This window comes from Halichoerus grypus, chromosome 11 (assembly GCF_964656455.1).
Source record: "Halichoerus grypus chromosome 11, mHalGry1.hap1.1, whole genome shotgun sequence".
NCBI lineage: Eukaryota > Metazoa > Chordata > Mammalia > Carnivora > Phocidae > Halichoerus > Halichoerus grypus.
Window position 1 is genome coordinate 27,447,652 of NC_135722.1, and position 17,696 is coordinate 27,465,347.

Sequence of the window (17,696 nt, forward strand, 5' to 3'; positions counted from 1 at the left end):
AAGGGCTTACCATGTAGTAAGGTAAGAAGCTAGTAAAAAAGATTGAAGATTGTGAATAGCACAAGGAAGGCAACAAACAGCTTGCTGAGGGAATGTGCACATGTACATTATTTATATAGTGTGATCAGAGAAGGCTTATTTCCTATAGTATTTGCACTATACAGTGATAACTAATAATGTACTATTAATTTGACTTATCCTGTGTATAAATCTTGTTTCTCAAAGATTGCAGTAACAAGGACACATTTTTGTGGCTAATATAAATTGAGTGTTTAAGATGTACCAGTAATTGTTCTGGGCAATTCACATGTATTTTATCATTTAATCCTTAAAACTATCATGGAACACTACATCAAAAACTAATGATGTAATGTATGGTGATTAACATGACATAATAAAATAAAATAAAGTAATCAGAGGGGGGTAAAACTAGGTAGGTATTATTATTATTATCTCATTTTACTCAAGATGAGGAAAAGGAGGCTTAGAATTAGACTGAGATACTTGCTTCAAGTTGGACAATTATTAAGTGGCAGAGCTGGAACTAAAATCCATGGTGTCTGCAAACACCAAAGTGCAGTTTATTAACTACCCTGATAAACTCCTTCTTGGAGACAGGGATCATATTTAGTGGCTTTTAGTATCAGTCCTTTGCACATATCAGGTACTTAACACTGACTTGGCTCTTTCAGTAGTCATCACACTTCCCTGGAGGCAGCTTCCCTATTCCTGCATGAACTTAATTGGCTTCCAAAGACTTTTCTTGGAAACAGAGACGCTTGGTCTGAAAATTCTGGGTAAAGGTATTTCAAATCTAGTTTCTACCATGGCTTCTCATCATCTTGTTTCCAACTGGCACCAAGTTGTTGCATGCATGAAGTTTTCCTACCCAGGGTATTTGGTTTTGTGTGAGCCCCACACCAGCAATTGCCTATTTTGAGCTTATATTCTTTCACTCAAATGGTTTTGACTCAAATACTGAAAACAGTCAATGATAAGATGTACAGATCAGAGAGTTATTACACAGTAAACAATTTAATAAAATCAATTAACTAAGGATTCCCCTTTCACAGAGTTGGAGTTAGGTTTCAAGTATTTTAAAGACCAAAAGGATAGGCTGCCAAAGAAAGTCTATATTTTAATTTCATATGTAGAATAAAAATGGGGAAATGTTACATTTTTATTTTAAACAAAACTATGAATGCCAATAACACCTTTCCTTGCACAATTACCTGATTAGTTACACTAACAATAACACCTTTCCTTGCACCCTTACTCGATTAGTTACACTTAACAAGTGGAGACCTGAGGCGCAGCTTAAATGAAAGGAGTGTATTTGATGCAAAATGAGCTTCACCAATTTTATTGTGGTTTTCTTAGGAAGAAGCTAGAAGTGAACTAGCTTCTGTAACTCTATTGCTTAAATCTTCTTTCTCACTGCTGGGAAAAAAAAGCATCATTTCTTAAGGCATTTGTACTGATGTACTAGTACTAAAGCTTAAAAAAGCACCAGTTTATAAATTTGTTGGCACTCACCTTTCCTGGAACTAACTGGTAACTTCTCTTCTAGATCTGGTAAGATTACAGTAAATGAATGTTTTATTTATTTAGCTTTATTGAGGTATAACTGATATACAAAAAATTGCACTCATTTAATGTTTACATCTAGATGTACACCCTTTATAACATCGTCACAATCAAAGCATTAAATATATCTATCACTTTAAAAAGTTTCCTTGTGTTTCTTTGTAGTGGAGTTTTTGTCTTTTTTTGATAAGAACATTTAATATGAGAGCTATCCTCTTTTATATATTATTTTATTATTATTTTTAAAGATTTATTTATTTATTTAAGGGAGGTAGGGGCAGAGGGAGAGAATTTTCAAGTAGACTTCCTGCTGAGTATGGAGCCCGACACGGGGCTCGATCTTACAACCCATGAGATCATGACCTGAGCTAAAACCAAGAGTCAGACGCTTAACTGACTGAGCCACCCACGCGCCACTCTTTTATATTTTAAAGTATACAATACAGTATTGTTAACTATAGGCACTATGTTGTAGAGATTTCTAGAACTTACTCATATTGCATAACATGAATTTTATGCCCACTGAACAACAATACCCCATTTCCCCCTCCCCTCTGCCCCAGGCAACCACCATCCTATTCTCTGCTTCTATGAGTTTGACTATTTTAGATACCTTATATAATATTTAAATGAAAAAGTCCTTAGTTAAGTAAATAATGTGAATTGTCAATAAAAACTTGAAATCTTTCATTGATAATCTGAAATGTGGACAATATACTTGTAGTTAACAAAAAACTGGCTTTCAAATAATGCCATGAATAACATGCTGCTAAAATTTCAAAATCTAAATTTAAACATCAGAATTACATTCTATAGGTTTATAAAAGAAAACATCTGAGATAAGATAGAACTCTTTAATGGCTTTGTTGCATTTCAAGAACAAAGAAAGAAACTGCCTAGAGGATAACAGTAAGCTTAACAAATGGAAAAGGAAGTAGTCAAGAAACTTTATAAGATGAATAAATGAAAAATCAGAAAACAAACAGATTAATAAAAACAAAGAAAATGTAGGAACAAAACATGGAGTTATAGTTTTACTAATCTGTATTACGGATAGAAATTCTTTATAAAAATATAATTCAAGAACTCAGATAGTGACCCTTACTGAATTCCCCAAGGCACAAGGAAGCCTACTCCCAGAAGACAACTACTGGCATTCTCAACCTGGGAGCACATCCTATTCATCCTCTGTTATGCTAGAGACAGATTAAAATAGGAAACTGTAAAAACAAGAACAAAACCCATACATGATCCATATCCATCTCAAATACAAAGAGCCTAACCAAGAATCACTCAACATTTAAACACTTAAGTACTCATGGCTACTCAACAAAAAGAACTTAGACCTTACAAAATAGTTTATAAAGCATACATAAGAACACTTTACAACAGAATTAATATCCTCAAATGGGTAGGACAGGAAGTTAAGAGAGGAACTAATTCGAAAACATAGAAAATAAGAATATGATTGTCAAAAAGAAAAGTTCAGTTGATGAACAGAATGAACATAACTGAGGAATTAGTGAGCTGGAAGACAGACTAAAGGGATTCTCCCAGAATATAAGTCAAAAAGGAAAGAAAATAAATTATTAGAGAAAAGGTAATATTAGAGAAAAGTTATGGACACTAGATCCAGAAACTTCACCTGTTTAACAGGCATTACAAAAGAAGAGAAGAAAGAGAATGGCAAAGAGGAAGCAATCTGGATATAAAAATGGGAATTTACTATTATGTTAAAAGACTGAAGAAGAATAAGAAGCAGAAGAAATACTAAAAAAAAAATAAAAATAAAAATAAAAACTCTTCATAAACTAGAAAATAGAAGGAAACATCTTTTAACTGAAAAACGAGACCTACAAATATGTAAAGCAAAATTTTTTAAATGGTAACACAAAACAATAAATCACATTGATATTAGGAACAAAAGCTGATGGACAATTTTACCAATATATTTAACATTATACTGCAAGTCCTGAACAATGCAATTAGACAACAAAAGGAAATAAAATGTATAATTATCAGAAAGAGAGAGACAATGATCATTTGTAGACCACATGATCATTTACCTGCAAAATTCAAGAGACTAAACTGAGAAACTATAGCGTTAATGAGATGGTTCAGTAAAGTGGCTGGATATAAGATCAACATTTAACATTAATACAAAAATGTAATGAAACAGAAAAAGGATCCCATTCACAACTGCTAGGAGAAAAAGCCTCAGAAAAAATTTAGGAATAAACCTCACATGAAATGTGCAAAGACTACTCACTCCTTTCACAAATATTTATTGAATAGGCAATGGGAATGGAAATGTAGGGGGAAAAAAAAACAATGATAAACTCATGGCACCTGTCCTTACAGTTTATAAAGTATATTGGGGTAAAAATGTAAATCCAAGAATCACAGCAGTAAACATAAAAACAATAAACTGATAAGTGCTATGAAGAAGTACACAGTACTTTGAGGGTATACGAGAGAAGAAATTTTATTTAGTCAGAGAGGTTGTAAAAGGTTTCCCTGTGTGGGATAAATTACTTTGGGGGCTGTAGGAAGAATTATGTAGGTAGGGGAAAATGTAAAAGGTATTTCAGGAGGACTCAAGAGCTAGTACAGAGGCCTTGTGGCAGAAGAGAACAATACTACTGTAAGGAATTAAAAATAAAAAGATGTGTGGTAGGCTGTATAACACCCGTGTATGCCCCCAAAGATGTCTACGCATTTAAGCCCTGGAACCTGGGCAGATGTGATGCATGGCAAAAGGGACTTTTCAGATGTGATTAAGTTAAGGATGCTGAGATGGGGAGATTGTCCTAAGACCAATGTAATCACGAGAACCCTTATAAGAGAAAGGCAGGAGGGTCAAAGTCAGAGAAAAGGTGATGTGATGATGGAAGCAGAGGCTGGGGTAATGCGGCCATAAGCTAAGGAATGCTGGCAGCCTCTAGAATTGGAAAAGGCAAGAAATGAATTCTCTCTGAGAGCCTTCAGAAGGAACTAGCCTTATTGACACCTTGATTTTAGTCCAGTGAGACTGATTTGGGACTTCTGATCTCCAGAACTATAACAGAGTAAGTTTGGGTTATTTTAAGCCACTAAATTTGTGCTAATTTGGTACAGCACCAATAAGAAATTAGTATAGAATTAGTCAAGTATTACTTGTATAATTTAAAGAAAAAAGAAAGCATCAATTCTTAAAGTAGAATTGATCAATTCTTACCCTGGAATTATATGAACATATGTGAGTCACAGAAGACATTATAAAATAACATATTGTTATAGAATAGGTAAAGAGTGGTCCTGATATGTGAATCTATTACATCTTCCACACTTACAACACACAAAGATGATTCACTATTTGTTGTATGTAAAAATTTATTTTCAATATGGGACGCCTGGCTGGCTCAGTCAGTAGAGAATGTGACTCTTGATCTCAAGGTCATGAGTTCAAGCCCATGTTGGGGGTAGTTTACTCAGTAAAAAAAAAAAAAAAAAGATAATAATAATAATTTATTTTTATTTTTTTGAAGATTTATTTATTTATCTTAGAGAGAGAGAGAGAGAGCGTGTGAGCAGGGGGAGGGGTGGAGGGAAATGGAGGGAGGGAGAGAATCTCAAGCAGACTACCAGCTGAGCATAGAGCCCAATGTGGGGCTTGATCTCATGACCCTGAGATCACGACCTGAGTCGGAATCAAGAGTCAGATGCTTAACCAACTGAGCCACCCAGGCAACCCTAAAAAAATTTTTCAATAGACTATACCTGGTAAAATAAAGTCAATGACAAGTTGATATCTTTAGTTGAATATCAAGGATATTAGAGAGCATTCCTACTAACATGAATTGTAAGATTTACTTCATATGGTTATATATATATATGGAATTATATATTTCATATATGAACTTATATGTGGTATTAAATATTATGTAGTGTTATGTATAAAATATATCATTCTGAAAATTTAACATGCAGAATGTCAAACATTTGTGATGTTTAAGCATCACAAAAATTTAATACACATTTCTTGCCTCTAGAGAAATTAATAGATGTTGTGATAATGGTGGCTTGTTTTTTTTCATTCAAAGAATTTTAAAAATAAGACATAACCATCATTATCATTTATTAAGATATACAATAACTAGACTCTAGCTGCAGAGAAATTTTAACCTTTGTAATATTTTTTGGAGAATTATTAAAATGTGAAGTAGAAAGATTTTGCACCTGCATGTTTCAAGTTAGTACAGTAATAGTTCTTAAATCTATCTGTTTGCTTCAATATAAAGTTCCTAACAATAAAGCAATTAAATATAGGTACATTCACATGGTGACTTCAAAGGTCTTAATTGTTAGATATCAGTAAATAATCTTTAAGTCATATACTACTGTATATTAAACAATTATAGTGTTTTCTTTCATCTAAATTAGAATTTGTTTCAAGTAACAGAAACACGAGTTTTGTGTCTTCTGTTTCGATCAACCACACATGGTTTTTAGTAGCTGAGAAGTTTTTCTGTTTTCAAACAAATACAAAAATCCACCATACAAGAACAGAATCCAAAATGATAAGAGATAATTTCCTTTGATGCATTTATGATAAGATGATTGCATTGCAAACTAAATTTATTATTTTTTTTGAACACTCTATTAATATTGTAAGCAGAACAAATGCACAGATGGCATAGGCCATAAAAATATAATTAAACTTTACAATATTGTTCCTATCAGATTTCAGAAGTGTGCTCTAGCTGAAGTTAGAGTACAGAATATGTGAGTGCATATGATATTTTTAAATTTTAAGTTTTGGGGCAAATACATGAAAGTTGCCATATTTAGCTCTTTCATGTTATTTCCACTCCCCTCCATGTTCTTGGCTCTCAGTTTCAATTTGAGAATTATTTTCAGAGAAGGCATATTAACTAAAAGAAAAAAACAACTGTCCTAATACTTCTTTTTCAGTTTGAAAATACTTTGGTTTCCTTAAAAAATATGACGTGAAGTAGTGGTACAGACTGCCACCAGAGAAACCACAGGCTCGCTCTAGGACAGCTGGATACCCACAGACAAGGGACAAGGTGCCTAGAGAAAAGGGATTGAGGAGACAAACTTCTGAGGTTCGTTTTTATCTAGTTATTTTGCATTTCAGTAATGTGAGAATAACAGCAATTAGATCTCGGTCTCAAATCCTCTCATAAATGAAGCAGGTTTTAAGTCTACAAATTATGTTACAAATAGTATATTCATACTTTGAAAAACACTGGTTAACCTTTTTGATCAACAGTAATTGTTTAAAATTAAGTCCCACAAGATAAATGAATAAAGAGGCTACCTAAATCTGAAAGGTGTTAGAGCTGTTTCAAGCTCTCTGGGGATAGCTGGGCAATGAGAGTTGCTTCACAGAAATACCAGCATGTTGCATGCCTGTCTGCGTTCTCTGTTCCCCTCATTTAGCAGGCTTGTTGACTAAGCCACTGATGCAATGCCTGGACGCTGAAGGGGCCCTAAGAGACCAAACACAGGGTCAGAGGATCCTTTGTGTATGTCATGTTTAGCAAGTCAAGTAAACAAAGAGACTGCAGGCAGTGACTAAGATGTAACCCATACATGCAGCCCCAAAGACAAACAAGAATTGCAAGCAACAGATGCAAAAATATCTGCCATTTTTTTTTAAGTTTATTATTATTATTTTTTTTAGTAATCTCTACATCCAATGTGGGGCTCGAACTCACTACCCTGAGATCAAGAGTCGTGCACACTCCTCTGACTGAGCCAGCCAGGTGCCCTGGCAATGTTTAATAAGAAGTGCTAGCAGATAAAATTTCTTGAGTGCTTTCTATGCATTTCACTGTGTGCTAAGTGCCTTACATGAATAACATTCATTTTCCCAATAAAAATTTGTATATTAACTACTCCTTGTAACAACCTTTTGAATAGGTGTTATTATCCTTATTTTATACATAAGAAAACTGAAATTTGGAGGGAGTTGAGTACCTTATGTAAGATCACATAGCTAAAAATATGGTGGAGTCAATTTAAAAATACCTTTCATTAATTTTTTACATACAGAATGTACACCTAACATAATATAAAAATGTAACATATATTAAATGAATAAATAGTGTATGTTATGGTTAAGGGCTAAATGCTAGCAAATGTCCATGACAAGGAAGAAACACCTACAGATGAAAAACTATGAATGAGATTTTAAATATATATAGTGATAAAATATACATAACATAAAATTTATCATTTAACCATTTTTCAATGTATATTTCAGTGTCATTAAGTATATTCCCACAGTTGTACTAATGTCTATCTCCAGAACTTTCTCATCATCCCAAACTGAAATTCTGTATACAGTAAACAATAAACTGCCATTTCTCTCTTCTCCTATATATATTTTTAATTCAAGCCTAATTATTTAAATAAAATCTCAGAATGTTAGTGTTCAAAGCACTTCTGTCTTAACATGTATATTATAACCCCAGGTACCTGTTATGCAATTATAGGAGACTAAAAAGTTTACTTGGGAAATACAATTATAATTTTATTTACCAAATAAAGTAGATTTAGAAGGACAGACAGAAATATAATTCATCAAAATATTACTTGTTCCCTACTGTATTAACAGTTGATAGTCAATCTAAGGGCATAATATATAAAAAGTAAAGATATGTATAATAAGAATTATCAAGGCTCCATTTAGAATAGATTAAAAATGTACATATTCAGAATCTACAAAACCCTTAAATTTATGTAGCTATTAAATTAGTAAACTGAAAGCACAGGAAAACAAATAATTGACCTGGGGGGCACCTGGGTGTCTTAGTTGGTTAAATGTCTGACTCTTGATTTCGGCTCAGGTTACCATGTTTTGGGCTCTCCGCTCAGTGGGGAGTCTGCTTGAGATTCTCTCATCCTCTCCCTCTGCCCCTCCCCCATCAAATAAATCTAAAAAACAAAACAAACAAACAAACAAACAAAAAAACCTGACCTGGCCATCAAGATGTAGGACTAAGAGTGAAAAAAACAGTTTCAGAAGCCCAGAAACACAGCTATTTAAAAAATTATGTTGAGGACATAGTTTTGGACACACATTTAAAATAGGACATTGTGGGGCACCTGGGTGGCTCAGTCAGTTAAGTGTCTGTCTTCAGCTCAGGATCCTGGGATCAATCCCCACATCAGCCCTGCTCAGTGGGGAGTCTGCTTCTCCCTCTGACCCTGCCCTCTGCTCGAGCTCTCACTAGCGTGAGCGCGCACTCTCTCTCAAATGAATAAATAAAAAAATCTTAAAAAAATAAGACGTGGCTGTCCAATTTTCCCAACACCATTTGTTGAAGAGACTGTCTTTTTTCCATTGGACATTCTTTCCTGCACCCCAATGTTTATAGCAGCAATGTCCACAATAGCCCATCAACAGATGAACAGACAAAGAAGATGTGATGTGTATATACACACATACACACACACACACACACACACACACACACACACACAATGGAATATTATGCAGCCATCAAAAAAACGAAATCTTGCCATTTGCAACGATGTGGATGGAACTAGAGGGTATTATGCTCAGCGAAATAAATCAATCAGAGAAAGACATGTATCATATGATCTCACTGATACGTGGAATTCTTAATCTCAGGAAATAAGCTGAGGGTTGCTGGAGTGGTGGGGGTGGGAGGGATGGGGTGGCTGGGTGATAGACATCGGGGAGGGTATGTGCTATGGTGAGTGCTGTGAATTGTGTAAGACTGATGAATCACAGACCTGTACCTCTGAAACAAATAATACATTATATGTTAAAAAAAAAAAAAAAAAGAAGATAGTAGGAAGGGAAAAATGAAGGGGGGGAAATCAGAGGGGGAGATGAACCATGAGAGACTATGGACTATGAGAAACAAACTGAGGGTTCTAGAGGGGAGGGGGGTAGGGGGATGGGTTAGCCTGGTGATGGGTATTAAAGAGGGCATGTACTGCATGGAGCACTGGGTGTTATACGCAAACAACGAATCATGGAACACTACATCAAAAAAAAAAAAAAAAAAAAGAAACCCCAAAAAAAGAAAAAAAAAAAGACATTGAATATCTGTGTCCCAAGATAAGTCGAAAGACATTAGAAGTTAATTAAGGCAATGGCATAATTTTACTCATAAACAATCTTATTTTAATCATCTAGATATTTAAGTAGCAAAACTGTTAACAATTCTTGGTTATTTCCAGAAAATCTTTTAAAAGGATTTAAAGAATAAAAACATTAAGAGATAGAAGAAGCTTACTGAAAACCCACTTAAGCAACTGTGACAGTTTAAATAATAACATTCAATCCTCAAAATGGACTTATCCATATTGACTATATAACTGAAAATATTCAAAAATATTTTCTTTTCCTGGTAAGACAAGGATATTAAAAAGAGGAAAAGGAAATGCTTGAGTACAAAAGTGTTAACTATCCAAAATAGTATGGGGAGATATATGATCCAGGGAAGACTTTTTCTTTTCTTTTTTTTTTTTTTAACACAACAGTTCAAGTCAATGGTTATTTAAAACTTTAAAAACACATTGGGCATGGGGATGTATGTACAGCATAGGGAATATAGTCAATATATTGTAATAACTTTGTATGGTGACAGATGGTAACTAGACTAATCATAGGGATCATTTCATAATGTATAATAATAATGAATTACTATGATGTAGACCTGAAACTAATAGGATATTATATGTTATTATCCTTCAACACATTAGGTCTTATTCAAGTGATTGATAAATCAGAATCAGAAAAAAGTAGTGATTGAAGCCCAAGTCTGTACTATAATCCTGTAGAGAGGAAGAAAATCTTATAGGGTAAGAGAGCTGGGATGGGGATGAGAGGCAGAGAGGAGAGGAAATAATCTACTCATTCCTACATTTATATCACCCTATTGTGAATAGGGGAGGAAAAGAAGAAGCTTTTCTATACTTCTTTGGGATGCTTTTGAAAATTGCAACATGGAACATGCCCTCTAGGTGAAACTAATAATGTATCTCTAAGGGACATTTTGTCAATCTAACACTTCCCTGGATGAATTTCCAAAGGTCAGAATTTGAACACAAATGTCCCTATCTTGTTTCACTAATCTGTCATGCAAGGACTACTGGATTGTTAATCAGGAGACTTTGGTTCTGGACTTGGTTCTACTACATTCTGTGTGAGATAGGAAAACTTATTTATCTGGGCCTCGGATACCTTACACAGATCCACAATCTTTATCTTCAATTCACAAATCTAAAATACTGTGAATAACTTAACTCATTTGGTGGCAAAGCCTGAACTAGCATAAAGCTATCTATAATTTTTGTTAATCCGCTTTAGGTAAATATTCATAAGTTTTACTACAGAAATATTAATGTATTTGATTGAGGTATTTATTATATTACCTTTTAAACAAACACTTTAGAATAACCTGTTGAAACATTTTCAAACGTAGAAAAGTATGCAAGAATAGAACAAAATTCTCGTATACCTCATACCTAGATTCCCCAACTTTTAACACTTCACAACACTTGCTTCAACTTCCTTTAAATTATCTTTCTTTAAATATAGGTATACTTCAAAAAAATATAGGTATACTTCTCCAAACATGTTTATATACCCATCATTAGCCTTTTTCTGAACAATTTAAGAACAACCAGCATATATGATTCCTATCATCCCTAATACTCCGCTGTGTATTTCCCAAAGTAAGGACATTCTCTTACATAATCCTCATACAATCCTTCAAGTCTGGAAATCCACAGACCCCATTCACACTTCAGTCAACTGCCCCAGCGATATCAGGACATCCGTTCTCTTCTCATATTCTCAGTCTCTTCTTGCCTTTCATTTTGACAGTTTTTCAAGAATACATGACTTTTATTCTGTAAGCTAAACATAAATGTGGGTCTATCTTCTTTCTCCTCCCAATTAAGCTTTTTGGGCAGGGAAACCACTAATATGATACTCTGCTCTCTGGTGCCACACGTGATGTCAACCCACTTGTGATGGTCACCTATCATGTTGTTCATCAGGTTTTCCTCTGTAAAGTACCTTTCTTCTCTTTGTAACTGATCAGTAGTTTGTAAGGGAAATATTCTCAGATTCTGTCAGGATTTTGTTCCTCATCAAACCCACTGGCCAACCTTAGCCTCCATTGAGAGCTCCCATCTGAAGTGGACACAGCAATGTCAAATGGTAATTTTCTATTTCACCATTCCTTTGATGTTTATTAGTTGGTATTCTACTATAAAGAAGAAGTTTCTCCTTTCCTGTATCCGTCTATGTATCTATCTGTAGCAGTGCGGACTCATGGATTTCCATTTTACTCAGTCGGTTATCTTCTATTACTCACTTTGAAACTCAAATTTCCAGGATTTGGCTAGAAAGGTCTTCTTCAAAGTGGCTCCGGTGCCTTTTCTCATTTCCCCATCATTCTTTGAGTACCTTCATACTTTTTGGCAAAAAATTCTAGTCTCATGTTACATTTTCTGTGCCCCAGCCCTAGAATTAGCTATTTTGCCCTCCCCGTCTTTTTTTTAATTAGCAAGGGAAGATATTTAGAAACCAGTATCTGGATACTTGGGGTGTGCCTTCAGTTGTTATTGTTTCTAAGCTTTCCAGAAGGCAAAGCTAGATAATATATCTACGTATATGAGACATAAAGACACATACACATACAGATAAATTTAAAACTCTTTCTATATGTATCTGTGTGTGTACATGCAATGTGATGTATACCCATAAGCATTTGTGTTTATTCCAAAACTACCTTTTTCAAACATCAAGCAGTATTTTCTAGTGTAGTAGGGCTCTATGAAAAAATTTTATTCATTATGTTCATCTGTTACATGGTTATATGTATTTTGATCTTAAGCCCTTTTAGCCTTGGTCCTGTAAGATCAAGAAGTACTGGTCTTTTATTTTGCTTTCTTACAGCAACCACCTCATCCTCATTCCATTTCCATGATTGTGTTAGTAAAGAAAATTTAGTTGCCGCAGGGGAATCAGGTAGCAAGAAATACAGGAAAAAATATAATTCAGACTTTTCTATGAATACACTAATGCAATTGTATGTATAGAAATGTATATATTTTTTGTTCATTCTCAACACAAAAGAAACAAACAAAAAACCCCATAAATTACATGGAAAGAGTTTAAAGGATATTTTAATTGTTTAAAATCTGCTCAAACATACAAGATAGTTGAGAACAATAAATAACTCACAGAAAGATAATGGGTTTATCTAAAATAGGCTTATATGACTAAAATTTATCATTTTAATAGAAATGTGTGTTTAAAGTTTCAAATTTAAGTATACTATGCATATTTTATACTGAATTAGACTAACAAACCACCCCCGCTACAGCTGGGAAGGTTAAACAACAGTATTCAAATCTGATTAGATATAACAGCTGTTCAAATGCCAGGGCGTACTTTACTTGAAAATGTGACCATTTAGTTCTGTTAAATATAAACTGCTGTTCTGGCTATATTCATGCATTATTTTCCCCTAAAAGTCCTTAAACAATTTATTTTCCCTGATATGTAGTAGAATCATACTCAAGTTCAAGGGGTCTTTTTCTTGAAGTTAACTTTTCCTTTCTGAACTTTCTGAAGAAAAAAAATGAGTGAGACAATTCTCTTACCTCTTCTCCTATCACTACTTGTACTCTAGTCACTTCATCAACTGCCCTTGCCAATACAAAAAAAAATATACAATTAATAACTGGAAGAGTGGTACTGCTTTTAATGAGACCCTGATTAGGTGTATTTAAATTCCTCATTTTTGACTGAAACGAGTTTAGACATTTTACATTGTAGACAATAATTCCATCATGGCTACCTAGTACATGTGTTAAATTATGAGGTGTATAAGTACCATTCTCAGGGCTAAAACAAAGAAATAAAATCCTAAGGTTCTCAAGAATAACTACAAATACTTCATTTAAAGAATGTCATCACTATTAAAAGTCCATGGGCTTATTTGTAAATGAAGAAGGTGGCCATTATTCAATTTCTTGGGACTTCAGGAAAAAGTAAGATGATTTTTAAGAAATGATTTTCCAGGGCGCCTGGGTGGCTCAGTTGGTTAAGCGACTGCCTTCGGCTCAGGTCATGATCCTGGAGTCCCGGGATCGAGTCCCACATTGGGCTCCCTGCTCAGCGGGGGGTCTGCTTCTCCCTCTGACCCTCTTCCCTCTCGTGCTGTCTCTCATTCTCTCTCTCAAATAAATAAATAAAATCTTTAAAAAAAAAAGAAAAAAAAATGATTTTCCAATAGAAGCCTCCTTAATCTGATATCTTAAGGAAAACATGACTTTCTCCTCTATTATACTTCAGAAACTGAAAAGAAAGCTCTGATACACAGAAAACTTTCACTTCTGCAGGAGGAATACAAAAACTAGGCACAGGTGGTACTGTCATCCTACCGGAAAGGGAAACAAAAAGCTTATGGGTAGATAACTCTTCCAAGGTCACGTAGGAGGTCAGTGGCTGTTCCTCAACAAGAAACCAGTTTAAGACTTACTTCATTCAACACGTTACATCTTTTGAGGAAATGGAGTCTTTGTCCCTCTCTTCCTTCCCTACAGGGCACTAGCCACATGTGAGAAACTCTGCTAGGCTTTAGAGATTCAGTGATGAACAAGACATCTGTGGTCTCTATATTTATGGAAGTGAGCATGTAGAAGGGGATGATAGAAGTAATTGCAATGCAGCATGGTGATTGCTATGATAGGGACAGTACAGGATGCTGTGAGAGCACAAACGAGTGATATCCAATCCAGACTTGGTATGGATGGATCAGAGAAGGCCCAGACGAGGCAGTGACATTTAAACCATAGCTTGAAGGATAAATACAAGTTAAGTTGGTGGAGATGAAAGTGGTAGGGGGTGAAGGAACTGTTAAATGGAGAATTCCAGTCCGAGGCAACACCGGGTATGAATATACCTTTGAAGAATTGAAAGAATTTAAGTATAGCACAGGAAAATTCTTATTTTGCTGACCCAGTCCTGCTCCTGCTCTTTGGCAAAGCCAGAGTGGAGAATCAGCACCCATCATTCTACTATTCCAAAAAGAGCAATGGAGCAAGAAGTAAATAAAGAGTCAATGTTTTGGGATAGGTAGAACACTTTACTGTGTCCTTGAAAATAGAAATCTATGGCTTTTTTTTTTTTAATGCAAAGATAAGCTCAATTTGGCAACTATTTTTTTAAGAGTTTTCAAAAATCATTATAATGGTAGTAGGGCAACAGAAAGTAAGGAAAAGATTCCATCACTGTAAGTACTGTAATTTTTTTAGATTTTATTTATTTTTACTTTTAACTTTTTTTAGTAGGCTCCACGTGGGGCTTGAACTCATGACCCTTGGATCAAGACCTGAGCTGAGATCAAGAGTCAGACGCTTAACCAACCGAGCCACCCATTCGTACCAATTTTTTTTAGATTTTCGATCATAGCACTGTATTGACCACAGGAACTTAGGCTGGTTACATTAAATCTTTAACTTTTAGGTGCCTCATTGTTAGAATGAGGGGGTTGAAAAAGATGGTCTGTACTCTTCTTTCCTGCTCTAGTATTTGGCCTAGTATTAGTAATAGAACCATCAGGATCATAGTATCAAAACTCTGCTCTTTGAGAGTCCTATGTTCCTTCAAGTTATCATAGGAATACCTTTCTATTCAAGCAGAGCAGCTCCAATTTTGTAACATTTCTTTACAATCTGATAAGATTTCATAGGAAGAAAGGGTTCCATAGCCTAAAAATCTGAAAACCACTTTTTCCGTCATTGTTTCATTTTGCATCAACCTCCAAAATTAAAATCCTTACTTAATTACATAAAACATGGGGGCAATTCTCCTGTTGATCTGAATACAAGGCTAAATCTATGAGTTCTGGAATGATGTTTCAATACTCTGAGATAAGATATTTATTATTCAGTAAGAGGCTGATTAAGGGATATCATAAATTCTATCACAATAACCAGCTTTGTATCATCTCAGGAAATCTAATTAGGAAAAATAGTATTATAAATATATTCCTAGTTCAAAATTGTCATTATAAACATGGTGCTTACTGTCCTAAATTTAGAAATAACAATGAAACTTGTCCTTTGCTTAAACAATTGTAAATATATATATATTGTTTTATTTGGTAAGGTTAAAAGAACATCGGCAGTTAGCAAAGTAGTCCTAAATTTACTACAGACTATATTTTTAAGCTTGAAGATAAAATTGAGGCTTTATAAATGAGAAAATGATGTACTAAAAGCAAGACACTAAATCAATTTTAAACACCAAACACAATTTATGCCTGACTTTAAAACTCATCCACAAAACATTAATCTACACAAAGGCCAGAAGCTGAATGAAGCATAATTTGTGAAACTGATACCTTTCATCACAACCTCTAACTGAAAAGGTCATTAGATATATTATATCTAAGTGAGCAGCTTATCCCTGCTTCATTACTGATAATTAAGACAAGTAATATTTTCTTGACAGTAATGTGTCCGTTAACAGATATAGTCTAGTTTGCATAAAATAAGCATTAATTACCATAGTACTACCACAGATTAAAAAAAATTAAGTACCTGTATAACATGTCTTCATTATTTTTCCTTTAATTTCCTTAAAGAATTAACAGGCTCAGAAAACATACTGTACATATTAAGAAATTCATCTTTAGTCATGTTTTAAATTCATAAGGTACGTAACAAAAAAGATGTTCTGAAAAAGTGATCAATGAAAATGAAGGCACTGTGACAGTATCATTTAAATTATCTGTACTAACTCGCTGTGTTGAACTACCGGAAACGTAGCTGCTCTTTAATGTTAAGATTTCTTCCTTTTTTAAAGTAGGCTCCACACTCAGCAGGGAGCCCAATGCCGAGCTTGAACTCATGACCCTAAGATCAAGACCTGAGCTGAGATCAAGAATCAGATGCTTAACCGACTGAGCCACCCAGACGCCCCTAATGTTAAGACTTCTTAAGTCAATGTAGGAAATCTGGGGAGGTACGAAATGGTATTCTGGTATTTGAAAGTATTAAAATCATCTCCAAAGTATCTGCCTCAAAACCAAGATTTGAGAAAAGAGCCACAGAATTACATTAAAAAGGTTTTAAATAAGAAAGCACATGAGAAAACCTGCTGAGTAAATAAGACATTAATTATTACTAGTAATGACTAATATTTACTAAGTGTACCATGCACTTCACAGCATTTGCTTGGTTTACCCTCATGGTCATTTCATGATGCTAATACTATTATTGTCTGAATTTTACAGTCAAGGAAAAAGGTGAAGTAACTTGCCTACAATAACATAACTAGTAAGTGGTAGGACAGGTCTGTCTGATGGACTCCAGAGTCTGCACTCTTTACTATACTACACATTCTTGCCAATAGATTTAGTTGTTTCAAGTGTTCTCTTTAGGACAGCCAGCCAGATAACTTTATCTTTTTTTTTTTTTTTAAGATTTTATTTATTTATTTGACAGAGAGGTATAGAGCACAAGTAGGCAGAGCGGCAGGCAGAGGGAGAGGGAGAAGGAGACTCCCCGCAGAGCAGGGAGCCTGATGCAGGGCTCGATCCCAGGACCCTGAGATCATGACCTGAGCCGAAAGCAGACGCTTAACTGACTGAGCCACCAGGCGCCCCAGCATTTCTATCTTTTCTTTTCCTTTTTTTTTTTTTTAAAGATTTTATTTATTTATTTGAGAGAGAGAAAGTGAGAGTGAGAGAGCACAAGCAGAGGGAGGGGCAGAGGGAGAGGGGCTGAGCAGGGAGCCCGATGCAGGGCTCAATCCCAGGACCCTGGGATCATGATCTGAGCCGAAGACAGCCGCTTAACCGACTGAGCCACCCAGATGCCCCTCTTTTTTTTTTTTTTTTTTTTTTTAATATTTTATTTATTTATTTAATTGACAGAGAGAGAGAGACAGCGTGAGGGGGAACACAAGTAGGGGGAGTGGGAGCGGGAGAAGCAGGCTTCCAGCCGAGCAGGGAGCCTGATGCGGGGCTCGATCCTAGGACCCCAGGATCATGACCTGAACCGAAGGCAGCCGCCTAACCAACTGAGCCACCCAGGCG

The 17,696-nt window shown here is 35.0% G+C and overlaps 1 protein-coding gene across 4 annotated transcripts in view; it reads right to left on the bottom strand.

Annotated features, from left to right (window-relative positions):
- ELP4 (elongator acetyltransferase complex subunit 4) overlaps positions 1-17,696 on the bottom strand; it is a 251,816-nt gene that overhangs the window by 69,184 nt on the left and 164,936 nt on the right. Inside the window, exon 10 of one of the 4 annotated variants that reach the window (XM_078058250.1) lies at positions 12,796-13,848. The exons of the other annotated variants lie outside the window; for them this stretch is intronic. Coding sequence (XP_077914376.1) covers positions 13,714-13,848 — 135 coding nt within the window. The 3' untranslated portion in view covers positions 12,796-13,713. Of the gene's footprint in view, positions 1-12,795; positions 13,849-17,696 lie in introns of those variants that run through there. 4 annotated transcript variants of the gene reach the window in all.